Below are 14050 nucleotides of genomic sequence, written 5' to 3'. Positions count from 1 at the left end.
TAAGACACAGAGTAATTACTCACAGACCAAAGTGGAAACAAGCAAATAGAAAACCTATAAAAACTAGAAAAATTAGTTGCAAGACCACTGCTAATTGCAAAGAATCTTAAGCCAGTGTTTGTAATTGTGGCTTGATTTTGCTATGCCAGTTTCCAATTTAAAACATCCCAACCTCATTTTTATCTGACAAAACTTTAGTAAAACCTAACACTGATCTTCTCAAAACCAACGTACTGCAGGACAAGAAGGAAAGCAAAATAAAAAACCAATTCCAACAAAAGGTCTTGGCAGAATGTATCAAGGATTAAGAATGCCTACAACTACCTCAGGTGTAACTTCCTAAGTGACTGATTTCCCTGCTTCCTAACCCAAACAGAAAGCAAAAGCCAAAATCAAGTGAATACGATGGATGTGACAGGAAGCAGAACATCTTGTTTTTAAGCATATCAAACATTTTTGGATTAGAATAAACTTAGCAGTGCAATGTATTGACAAAGAAAAAAAAATCAGCAATGTGTTTTTCACTCTTTTTTTTCTTTTTTTAGCTGAATCAATGGAAACATCCATGGTGCTGTGCTTGTTCTTAATGTGTTCTGACGAAGTCCCGATAATATATATTTTCTTGAGATGATTCTGATAGCTGTATGAGCTCTATTCATTTTTTCTGTACAGCTTCTTTTATAAGATCAGCCAGTCTCTGGAAAGCCTGCAGTGATATAAATATGGTTTAAATTCATATACCTGCATTATTACTTAAACACACAGTCTACTAAAACTACCCTAACACTCACATATGATCTTACTGCTTTATACTACAAAATTCTGCTGATATTGTGTTTTCCTTTTCTCTAACAACATGTATTGGCTTTAAATCATATTGTGACAAGACAAAGCTTCCACTCATCTGATAAAAAATGAAAGGCAGGTTTTCTTTTTCTGAAACAGAAAAATACACTTATTGATGCTCAATGGTTATTCAGAGTTGAAATGAAGCTAATCAGTTGTTTTAGTAGAACTAGCAATCCTTGGAAAAGTATCTCTTTTAACCCATTATAGAGCCCTAGAGACACCAAAGCTGAAAGGAAAGAAAGAAAATTCAGAAGAGAAGCATACAGAAGTACAGTGGCAGCAAGGTACGATTTGACTATCCATAGCATGCCTAGGAATTACTTCTTCTTTCACAAAGACAACGACACAGGACAGCAGAAGCACAAATCTGTTACAGACCTGAGTAGCTGAATGAAAGTAAAACTACAGATACTGAGCTTTCAAGCACCTGCATCAGAGGATCACTAAATCTGCACAAGTTATCTCTAGACTTTCTCCCCATTGATTTTACAGAGACAGCCAAATAACATCCGAACTGTTTGTAAAATACAGATTACTTCTTGAGAAACAAAATGCAACATGCACGTGAATCATAGGAAAGAAAATCAATATTCTTCTGCAAGAATCTGTGTGTATGGGATACACAGAAAAAAAATTAAGGAGTCCTATAAATTCAGCACTTTGCAGGAAATTTGGATAAAAGTATCTTGCCCGAGAAAAAGCTGCTTCAAAAGTACTGCTTTAATGCCTACGTACTCCAATAAATACACCAACAAATAAGAAACCACACGAGAAGAAGTAAAAATATCATTATATCACATAATACATGAGAAACTGTTCTTGATAAGAATGTTTAAAAAAGAACAATTTCAGCCTCACTTACCAGATCCATCTGGGCTGGAGAAGGCAGAGAGAAAGAAGCTCTGACATAGGGACTGGGCTCTGAACTATCAATGCTGAACACTCCCCCAGGAACCAGTAACACCTGTGTAAAAGCAGTGAACCACTCAGTTACAAACAAGGTTGAAAACAATACATTCTATTAAATTTGAGAGGGCAAACTGGTATCAGACTTTTTGTAACAAAACCAAAGGGCTCTCAAGCTGGTTCCTAACCAGGTTTGGTTTACTGTCAGTGTTCAGAAGTACCATTAGATATATACTATTAGATATATAGTGAATATGCTGTATATAATATATATAATACACAACATATACATGTGATATAATTTTAAGCTGATTAAATATCAACATTTGAATACATATAAGAAAATATTTTACTAATGACACACTGCATTACAGCACAATGCCTCAGCCTCAGTGATGATTGTGGACACAGGTTCCCTGCTTTCATAGCTCTGTGCCTATGTGCAGATAGATACAATAGATTTATTTCATCATTTCCTCACTTCATATCATAAGCCATTAAGCCATAGGTCATACTTCTTTTTGCAAAGCTTTTTCCATGATCAGCTGCTGTGTATCAGAAACTCCCTTAATTTTGATCCATAAGAACATGCCAGCAGCAGGAGGATGCCATTCTGCCAAGCCTAGAGAAAAAGAAAAAGGAATCAAGAGAGAAACTTCTGTTTTTCCTGTAATTTGGTACATCATAGAGTAAGTGATGTAAATTTATTGCTTGCATGAGCTTGAATGAATTTCTGGTAACGAGCAATGTCCCTCGGGGCTCCATCTTGGGACTGGTGCTCTAGAACATCTTTACCAGTGACAAAGATGATGGGATTGATGCACCCTCAGCAAGTTTGCTGGTGACACCAAACTGAGTGGTGTGGTCAATTACAGCACAAAGAAGGGATGCCATCCAGAGGGACCTTGATAAACTCCAAAGGTTGGCTTTTGTGAACCTTATGACGTTCAGCAAAGCGGAATGCAGGCTTTTGCACTTCAGTCAAGATAAACCCCAGATATGTATGCAAACTGGCAAAAGAACTCCTTGAGAGCAGCCCTGCTGAGAAGGCCTTAGGGGTCCTGGCTGATGAAAAATTTAACATGAGCTAGCAGTGTATGCTTGCAGCCTGAAAGGCCAACGATATCATGGCTGCCATCAGAAAAGGGGTGGCCAGCAGGGAGTGGGAGGTGATTGTCATCCTCTACTCTGCCCTTTTGAGGCCCCATCTGCAGCACTGTGTGCAGGTCCCCGAGAGCATGCAGAGAAGGGCCACGAAGATGATGCATGGGCTGGAACACCTATCTTATGAAGGCAGGCTGAAGGAACAGGAAGGTGGGCAGTTCTTAAATAATTACTGTTGATTCCACTGCAGACTGACTAAAAGGAGTAATTATAGTCACTAACTGTAATCCCATTGTTGCTGAGCAGCTTCCTTCTGTGCTCTGTGATTAATCACAGAAGTGGATGTCTGAACTGAAAATGACCATCACTACTACCATATTTATATCTTCCTTCACATTTATGCAACTGAATCTGACACTTTCAGATGGAGATTTTAAAGACAGATTTTAAACAGAAAAAGAATGTTGTGGAGTGAAATACATTCTGTCTGTACAGCTGCTTTATATGTGATAATGTGGTGAGATTTTTTCTCATCATCACTAACTTGCCCCCCACCGGAAAAGCAGGACAACTGCAGTCTGAGATAATCCACCCTAAGCTTAATATTTCACGTCACTGATTTGCTCATAGTGATCACCTATCACTTTGGTCAAGGGATGACCTTCAGCAATTTTTCTTGAACACAAAGATAATAACAGCTAGAAAAAAAGTCTCAGTTATTAGCTGTGTTGCACTGACTGACCTTTCAACCATTTGTCAGCAGCAATGAGCATTGCATCCCGCTGGGTCCTGTAGAACTCCACAACTCTGCAAGTACATTACCAATTGAAAGCCATGATCTCACAGCGCTTCAGAGTCCATTTATTTCCAAAAGCAGAAACAAAGCTTTTCTACTTATCAACCAAAATGCACAGTTAACAGAAATATGAACACATCCTAGATCAGCATAGCACAATATCACAGAATCACCCGGGTTGGAAGGGACCTCAAGGATCATGTAGTTCCAACCCCCCTGCCTAGCAGGGCCACCAAACATACACATTTAGATCAGGTTGCCCAGGACCCCGTCCAACCTGGCCTTGAACACGTCCAAGGACGGGGCATCCACAACCTCCCTGGGCAGCCCGTTCCAGGGCCTAACCACTCTCCTTGTAAAGAAACTGTGTATATGAAACTTTGTATATGCATTAGAAAAGTCCTGAATGCTTCATGGTATCTACAACAAAGCACAGATCAATGAGATAGAGGAAGTGCGTTTGTAGCTGCTTCTTAATCCTTACATGTCCGAGAAAACTCAGTATTAAACACTTTATAAATGATATCCATTCCATTATGTCGGTGGATACAAGCCCTGTTTGCACTAGTCATCACACAAAACATGCATACAGAAGTAAATTAAGTATTTGTATGTCTGCAAAAGTACACATGTGATATTTATGCATTTGTAATAGGTACACATGGAAACAATATTTCATGAGATAAAAACAGATCATATGATAATAAGTCAGGACTATCTGACAGCTCCACTTGTTTTAATCCTCTGAGCCTCCTGCCTTCATACTTGAACTTCAAAATAATACAACAACTTACTAGGGAAAATGACCCTACCCCAAGGTCTAAGGGAGACAAGCCTTGCACAACGACTCCTCTCACTGGTATAAAATGAAGCAGCTGTGATTCTGCAACATCAGATAGACCTGACAGAAATGTATGGTGCAGAATGCATACATCAGGTGCAAAAGGGCTCCCCTTTTCTACATATGAACCATACTTAGTAGTTTCACTTTTCTTTGATACTCTTGGAAGACAGAGCTTTGATTTCCAAACGTATTTCATGAAACCTAACAAATACTAGCTAGAAAAGCTTACGAATTTCAAAGACTCTGCCTATGCCAGTTATACTCTACAAAATAAAAGGTAAATTTTACTTCTGCAGTTTTAACTGCATCATAAATTCTGTGCTAACTTTTTTTTCTTTGCTTTTCTGTGCTGTTATTTCACTTGCACATTGGAATTGAGTTTTAAGTATGAGGCAAAACTTCCACAGAAATGTAATCACTATAAACAATAGGCTTACTCTGACTCAAAAGCACAATCTAACAAGTCAGCCTGATCCCAGTGAAATCATGTGGAAATAGTAATCAGCTGTAAGACCTCATCAAAAATAAGTCACCTAACAGCAGCCTCTAGGAGGTTATCAAGGGTTGTGGGTAGCCTACTGCAGCATTATTTTCATTAGGTAAAGAGGAAGAACGCATTTGGCATAGGAAAGGCTGCCTCCCTGTCAGGAAGAAAAAGACACGTTTTCTAATTGCTGAAAGCTGAGATAAAGTGTAGTCAGAGTTCTTCTACAAATCTGTCTTTACAACCTACTTCTTACACCTATTCTGTGATACCTAACACGATTCAAAGCCAGAGCTAGTATCTCTTCTCCGGTGTTTATGGAATGGCTAACAGCCTGGTGCTCACGGGCAGGAGTGGCTGCTGTGGTCAGATATAAGAACCTTTCTTACGCTTCTCTTACAATCCTGTGACAAGCCTTTACAAACCATAACATGTGGTAACATGTGGTAACATTACTATAGGAAGCTTAGGGTCCAAATCTGATTATGATATTTGAAATGCAACATGAATACTCACACAGATACCTGTTTTGTGTAGGTAGCAAGAAGCAGCATGACAGATGAGGGATTCAAAATATGACATGACCTTACCTGTCTGTGTGCTCCAAGAAACCCTTTTCTCCCCACTGCTGAAGAAGCTGTGAAATTATCATCTAAAGAAATAAAATGCACTATCAATACGGAGCTGCTCCACACTCAAAAAATATCTTGCTCTGTGTGTTATTCAGAATTCCACCTGGGCAAGAAATTGCACGTAGGGTCTCTCAAAGCCCTTATAACAAAAGTGGCAGTAGCAGCAGACTATTGCAGTCCCTGTCACTGCCACCTTCAAGGACAGTGGCAACATTTGGAAGTTGGAATTGGAGGAAGGAACGGATGGAGAGCTGAATATGGGAATCTGGGCAAAAAAGAAAGGCGATGTATACTGTTTAATGGAAGTTCCTCCCAGTCTCTCTTTAATACTGCCCCTCTGATGAACTAATGGAAGTTGTGTGAAGACATGCTTGATGTCTCCTTTCCTTATTACTAGTTATAAAGGAGCTGCTGATGGCACCTTTGCGATGTCTGTGAGCTGCCAGTATTATTTTAGATACTAAGCACAAAGAAAAATAAGGAGGAGGAGAGGAAGAAGAAATTCCACTGTATGCTTTATATTGAGGTTTTTCAAGTGATCCCATTTGCAAGAGATAAAACATCTTAAATCTTGATTCTTGAAATCTGATGGATTGTATTGTATTGTATGACATTATATTAGCTGAAGCACTAGAGCTTTCCATGCACTAAGCTCTCTAAGTTCTGGCTGCAATTTCTTTGGTGATCTCTTCCTTTTGGTGAATCAATATCTGTTCTTGTAACTAAAACTGAAAAAGTGTAGTGCAAGTATGCTTGTTCTTAGTTTCCTCTGTCTTGGAATCCGGTTTTTCAATACAATTCAGTTGTTAGTTTGGTACTTGCCTGTGTGAAAGTGCTGGTGTGCATTGTAGAAACCTGAATGTGTAGAATAACTCTGTCGATAAGAGGCTTGGGACCTGTCAGAAAACCAACTCTCAACCTAGAAGAAAAAGGAAAGATTAGAACAGGAAATGCAGTGTGCAAATCATTTATGAGAGTTATGGTTTAACTTGTAACCAGAAAACCCATAATCATTTCACTAATGTGCTAAGGCTCTTAAAGGTATTTACATCTTTAATACTGCTATAACCCCAGCTTTACACAACTTATAAGCTAAGATCAATCAAAGGAAAGGAAAGATGGATTATTCACAGAATTGAAAGTCATGAACGCTCAGCTTCATGGAAAAATATGCAAGCTGGCAAACAGGCTGCTGCTTTTGCTCTTTTAGCACTGCAGGATAAATGGAATTCAGGCTGATAACATAGGTTCTTGTTCATGTTTCACTGCTATGACCTGTCTTTACTCAGACTGTTTTTCTTCAAACAGCCATTAAAGCCAATCAGTAAGCTGAAGTGTGTCCTTGGCAAAGACAAAAGTGCATCGTGCCTTTTTGTAGTGTCACTTCTGGAAGTGTCATCACACTTGGCATCGTGCTGTCTCTTCTCTTTCTTGGGGATGGGGTCACAATCCACTAGCTGCCAGTGCAAAATTCACATTACTTTCTTACATCTATTAGAATAATAAAAGCAAATGAAAACACAAATATATTGTTTTGTGTGAGAGTATCCAGCTTAATTTTTCAGGAAGACACAACCTGAAAGAACCATAAAGCTAGAAGGTAACATATCACTACAACTCTGATGGATTGTAGAGAATTATGTCATCGTTTCTTTTACACATTGGAAGAGTCTGCAGAAATGGTAATAGGCAGGAAACTGGCAAAAGTCTACTAGGAGTTCCAAGCAGAGAGCTTTAGGCCAGCATCAGCCAGTCTCAGCCTATGTGATGCCTGGAAGACTGGCCCTGCCTGGGCAGGATGGCATAACTACCAGAATCAGAAGAGAATCAGAATTTGGAATTATAAATGACTTTCAAGAGATGACAGGAAAAGTTAGTACACTGAAGAAAAATACTTTCCAGAAATGACCAGGTATTAGATGAAAAAATTGTCATCTGATCCTTTTGCACACAATATTAGTCTTGTGCCTTAATCAAGATGTAATACTGAGGAGTCTGAAGTGGGCCTTACCCAGATGAGAGAACTTTAGAGAATGAGTCAGTCCTGATGACTCTGCCATCCACGTCCATTGAGAGGAAACTTGGAGCCCATGGCTTCAAAGAAAAAGAAAAAAGAAAATTCAAGTTTCTAATAGGGATTGTGGTGGAATTACTTTGCTATGGAGACATAATTATTTCTTAGAGTACATGTTTTGATAGTAAATATTTTAGCAATGGATGTTCAAAGGACAGGGGCAGTAACTTGCTGACAAATGCTTATTTACAGTAGCTGTCTGAGATGTAATATTCTGTGAAAGCCATCAAGAAATCAGCCTTCTTTCTTTTAGCCCACTGATGAGCACATAAGTGCTCAGTTCAAGACTTGGTATGACACCATAAGCAGGGGAAACAAATTCTCTGTCAAGATTTTTAAGGAGTATACAGAAGGGTATTGTAATTTTAAAGATGGAACAGTAGCTTTTACATTTACTTAAAAACTAACAAAGAAAAAACAATCAAACAAAGGGAAGTTAGAAGATATGTCCATATTTTGATCTGAGTTCAGCATGCTTTTTTCTTTATCAAATATTTTACTACCTTTATACATCCTCCCCCCTCATTCTCTAGCAAAGCTAACAATGCTATTCAATGTCTGTGAGGCACTGTTATTGCTTCCTCCCACAAAAATGTATTTCAAAATAGAATACTGAATACTGCTGTTCAGCTCCTATCAATGTTTTGCTTCCTTACAAGATCAGCTTTTTATTCCTGAAGTTGAGTGCTTGAGCAGACTGTGCTGTTGCAGATCCATTAGGAAAGACAGTTAAACACTTTGTTACCCACAGGAGGAAGATCTGTAGGGAAGGAGGGAAGCGCCTATCCAGTACTACTTCCTATGGCTTTTGGGATAACGGGATGCCAAAAGGCAAAGGGGTAGAAATGAGATGTAATAGATTAGGAGTAGACCATCTTTCCCTGGATGGGGAAGTGAACTGGTTTGAAAAGAAGATCAAGAGGCTGCTATTTTGAGGCACTGCTTTGGTGGTATGTTTGTTCTGCTCTGCAGGCAAGATCTTCGCAATTATCTTAGTAATGAGGGAAATTCAGTCCTGTGTAAGGCTTGAGGAATTTGAACCACCACAGTTAAAAGGCTGATGCAATAAAATACCACAAAGGGGGCAAGTAAAAGTAGCAATAGACTGTTAAGCATCTAACTATCTTAGAAGAAGGACATGAAGACTATTCAAGATTTATGGCTCAAACTTTAGTTCTTTGGTATCAGAAATGAAGGTGCTACGTAGCATGCAAGATTACCTTTTCAAACTGAAGAAAGTAGTAAGGATCATCTTCTATAATAAGGAAATCATATTTTCTTGCAAGCTGAAGAAAGAAATGAATTCAATGCAAACTGATTAAAACATAAAGACTGTAAATGCAGTTCTTAGCATACTCTGCACCTATTACCAGGACCATATTAAGATCCCACAGGTTGCTCCTTCACTGTATACGAAGCTGTATCAGGAGGGGGTTTCAAATGCCCAATTCAGACATCAGTCTAAACAGTAAACACGCTCCCTGCAGTGCAAGGACAGGTGCATAACTAACGGTGTGTTCAAAGGGTACAGTACACTTGTGGCAAACCCACTTCGAAGCTCCTGACAAAGACACCAGGCAGCAACGTACTACTACTACAAGACATAATTTACCTCTTGCTTCTGAAGACTCCTCATGAAAGAGGCTTTGTTTAGAAACAAGCTCTGGGTAGAATGTGTTCTGCACCAATAATGGGCACAAACGTTGCATGTGGAGCACCCTTAGTTACAACAAGATGGACGTTTATCCACTTCTACCCACAACATTCATGAGGCCCCTCCTACACACCTGATAGATCTCCTTCTTGCGATCCGCGGTCAGAGAGTTTCCAGTTGGGTTGCAGCCATTTGGAATCGTGTACAGGAACTTGGGGAGAGGGCGGCTATGATTTTTTACATCTCCTGGATTCCAAGCGGACAGAATTTCTTTTAGAGCTTTTGGAATAATGCCATGTTGGTCACTAGGAACATTAATGATGTTACAGCCCAAAGGTCTCAGCTGTTGATAGGATGAACAAAACTGTCACGATCCTTTCTGACTTTATAGCTATCCCAAATTCTTACTTCCTCGCGATTCAAATCAAAGCTTGTCTAGGTTTGCTCAGTAGCTTGTCAAACTTACCACATTGCTCTTCATCTGCCCTGTTAAGCCACACGAGGAGAAAAAGGTAACTAATGTCTAATTGCTGTTCTTCTCTAGGAAATGACACATTTTTGCAAGCAGAAAGGCATGTGGAGAGTTTGAATTGTTCTCTTCATGCTCTCAACACAAACACTAAGTCTACTGCAACTCTACTTCCAGTGGATCATTTGCATTCTACTAGTGCCAGAACTGCAAGCTACTCATTACTGACAAAGGGGAAAGAATATTCAGCAATACCTGGGAGAACAGAATGATGCTACTGCAATGACACGCTGACAGCAATGCAGAGTTGCAGGAAAATGCTAACAAAACAGCATGCTGTCTCCCCTCCGTGGGATTTCAATCTGTACCATGTAGCTCAGCATTTTTAAGTGAAAATCTAAGTTGCTGCAATAATTTTGAAAGTATGTTCTTAACAAGAAATCTTTGATTAGCCAAACGATATCAGAATTCCTGTCAGTGCAAGAGGAAATTAGAATGAATTGGTACATCATCTATCCTAACTCTTCTTACAACTCTTACGTATTCTTATTTGATGTTTAATTATATAGCCATTAATTTCTCAGAAGGAAACTTTGCTATTTTTGTACAGTACTTACTAGTTCACATCTGAAAACTCTGGGTACAGTACAATCAGTCTGTAAAATACTTCAGTAATGATGATTTGTTGAAATACCCACTTAAAATCTGTTCTGAACTGACTGCTGTGATGACTTTCTCCCAAATCCCAAACATGACCTCAGTCCCAGAACAAACTACGGGATTTAGAAAAGGACGCTGTGTCCTGGGAATAGCTTTTATGAATTAATCTTTAAGAACTTAATTGGATTAACAGTAAAAACCTGACTCTTAGATGCGTTGTTGCTGTAAATACAGGGCACACAAGCAAGCAGATCAGGTACTAAAGTGCTGTTCAAATCTGATGTTCACAGCTTTTTATTGACGAAATACTTACAGCTGCTAGTGTCCCAGAATATGTGGGGGCATCCAAAAGGATGCTGTCCCCAGGATTAATGAGCATTTCAAACACCTGTAAAAGAAAACTATTTTAGACATATTTTACACATGCTTCCTAGTTCTGACTTCAGTGAGACTGTAAGTCTTGGTTACACACCAGTAATTCCCTAAAAATTTAAGTAACTGCTGTTTGTGAGGAAAACAGACGAACAATCAGCTTTAGAAACAAAACAGAGCTGGGGAGTAACAGTTTTGAAATGGGAACAGCTCTCCATACAACAGAAAGCATTTCATTTGCAGAAAGTATCGACTAAGCAGCAGAGCAGACTGAACAGGTTGATTATTCAAGGAAGACTGATACAGTTTGTCATGTTACAAAAAAGCAAATAAGGCACCCATGCGCTGATTTCTTGAGTAACAAGAAATGTTATCTTAGCATATTTTCTGACAGGTTTTTTGATATATCTGAACATTCACGTATGTTTGACATGAGACTGCCCAACGTGTTTGTTTAACAAATACTCTACACAAAGCTTTGCAGTGGTGCTTAATGCTGAGTATAGCTGAACTGAGGGAAGAAAATACCATCTTGAAAGAAGTACTTTTAATATACTGAGTTCTTGGTCCTACTTTGCATAAGCCTTCCTGGCTGCCAGTTGTGACACACACTTCCATTTGTCCTCCCTCAGGACTGTAGTTGGCTGTGGGGGGATTGTGTAGATTCCTCTGAAGATTCTTCAGCCACGACAGCAGTTCTGGAATCCTGAAAGAGGAATGAGGCAAGGTGCATCTAACATCTTACAGAGGCCAAGAAGGGGCTGCTCCTCTAAATCACCGTCACATCTAGCACACAGTCCTGAGCCTGGCTTTAACTGTCTCACAACTATACTCAGATGCCAATTTGAGTTTTTTTTTTAATCAAATAATGGTAAAGATATCAATCTTTCTTCTGGAAGAGCAGCAGAGATGAGCATCTACAGTCCACACACATCAAATGATGACTGAGAAATCCGGACAGAAATGGTTCACTGAGGATGGAACATGGGCGGAGGTTAAACAGGGTCTGCTCCTAGGAACAATCTTTCCATACTCAGAAGTGGCTGTCTGACCAAGTTTGCAGTGCTTCTGGAAGTAAGGTACAGCTAGCAAGAAACTAGCAAATGAGTTTTTATAAAAAACTGTTTTTAAGATAAAGTCTTATAATACGTCTACAAAGGCATGTTGTGTTCTCTTAAGTATAAGCAAAAGCTGCAACTGCACTGATTAATGCCCTATGTGACTATGTAGGTACGTGCATATTTTAGCAAGCCTGTCACAAGCCTGACTTGGTGCTGTACTAAAAATGCCAATACTATAAAGATCTCAGTTCAAGCACCACAAGTGCTATGTGTCGACTTCTTTAGGGTACCAAATAAAGGCAAAATGAATGCTCCAGGATCTGGAAACTGCACATCAATGCTACATCATCCATTGAACAGCTTAACACAAAACACAGGATGAGTCCTTTTACTGACTTGGGAGTATATCAGATACTAACAGCTGGGAAATTTCTGGCTTGTTTAAAATAAAAATGCTGATGTACTCAGAACCTCCTGCTTAAACTGAAATATAAACACTGAGGAAAATTTGAAGCAGTTAAAGCTGTTTCAGTAAAGATCAATAAAGGCATGATAGAGAACTTCAGGATTCTTTCATTCCACCATCTTTTAGTGCAAGCAGCCTTTGCAGATACCCTGCTGAGGCAGAGTATTGAAGAGCCCTCTTCATTAAGTCTTCCCCAATCTCAACAGCGTTTCCATGTCCAGTGGCAATAGTAGCCTTCTTAAATGGAAAAACAGCAGGGTTTGGGGCCCCTCCAGCCAGAGAGATGAGAGACGGAGGAGACTTTTGCATCAATTCAGCTACAGCAAAAGGAAAATACCTTGATTACAATTTGATCATTGCAGCAGTCGCTCACACACTTTATCGAATAATAACCCAGATAAGCTTGTTTTGTTTTACTACTACTATTGGTAGTTACAACTGGTTATAGCTTTTAAATAAGGGAGTTTCTGTCAGCGTGGCTTTAGCAGCAGAGGCAATGTGTAAATAAGGTGGTATGGAGGAAATGTTGGTAACTCTTGCTTTAAATGCAATTTCACAATCATTCACATCCAATCTGCGCTCTGCTAGCACAGAGTGGACCTTGGCAAGTGAACTTGTTCACAATATGGAATTCTTGCTGACTTGATGCTTTCTGCTTGGATGTGAGAGGACGGATGCTATCAGGTCTGGCTCAGTGCCTTCCAATACTGAGTTTGTTCTCCAGTACTTATTAGACAACTGGAAAACGAGTATCAATTCACAGCAAGCTGTGCCAAAACCCCTGCTGCAGAAGCGGTTGCAGAGACTTTCAGGCACTTGTTTAAGTGACAACAACACTATTTCTTTTGTTTGGATGAGTTTCTGCCATGAATGTTTCAAGGCTATTCTTTTTATATGTACCTGACTTCTCCGAAAGAAGTCATGTTGAACTGGCCCTGTGAACACCTGGCAGCTGGTAGGCTTTCTCTCAAGCCTGCTCAAGTCTTTCATCACAGCACCTCTATGAAGCCTAGAACACGAGATGATACTCTTAAGAGAACCTGACAAGAACGGGCGTATACTCACTCAGAACTCTTATTGGAGATGCTTTTCTTGCCGCACTCACACTTGTGAGAAACCGAGAATAATTCATGTCTGAGGGGAAAGAGCAAATAATTGAGCACAAGGGGGAAAAATGCATGGGAACCCTCCTGCTTCTGGTATGAGCACGTGGCACGAGTAACACCTCCAAACGGTCCCACCCACAGCTGGGCTCTATCACGTCAATTTGTATCAGGGTCAGTATTGGATCTTTTCTTTTTGGAATGAAGGAATTTTCTTCTTCACGTGCACTGGCTGGGTCACAGCCTCCGTCCTGCTGCTACGATCGCATACAACAGGACTGCAATCGTCTGAGTTGGAGGGGACCCTTAGAGGCAGCGGACAGGGATAGATACATACGGCAGGACCGCGTGCTCCCAGCCTGACTCTGAATGTCCAGGACTTCCACCGCCCGTCCGGACAACCAGGCATGGATTCTGAGTAACGGCCGGCAGCGTGCCCTTCTAGCAAGAGCAGCGCCGAGCTGCCGCTTTCGGCTATCGAAGCAACGCCTCGGAAGCAAGCCTCGGGCGGCCGCGCTTTCGGAAAGCGCCGCTTCTAACGTCACCGCGGAGCGCCGTTCCGCCGCCGGCAGCACA

The 14050-nt window shown here is 40.2% G+C and overlaps 1 protein-coding gene across 1 annotated transcript; it reads right to left on the bottom strand.

Annotated features, from left to right (window-relative positions):
* Positions 1-655: 655 nt before the first annotated feature.
* On the bottom strand, positions 656-13503 carry AADAT (aminoadipate aminotransferase; the record flags this gene model as incomplete). Its single annotated transcript, XM_079535074.1, has 13 exons — positions 656-706; positions 1712-1813; positions 2271-2377; positions 3602-3666; positions 5574-5635; positions 6438-6534; positions 7627-7709; positions 8910-8975; positions 9477-9686; positions 10786-10860; positions 11418-11550; positions 12520-12688; positions 13437-13503. 13 exons carry the CDS (start codon positions 13501-13503, stop codon positions 656-658), a joined length of 1287 nt encoding a protein of 428 aa, XP_079391200.1.
* Between the last annotated feature and the right edge of the window lie 547 nt (positions 13504-14050).

This window comes from Tetrao urogallus (assembly GCF_951394365.1).
Source record: "Tetrao urogallus genome assembly, chromosome: 4".
Taxonomy (NCBI): Eukaryota; Metazoa; Chordata; class Aves; order Galliformes; family Phasianidae; genus Tetrao; species Tetrao urogallus.
This window is presented reverse-complemented; position numbering and strand designations above follow the sequence as displayed.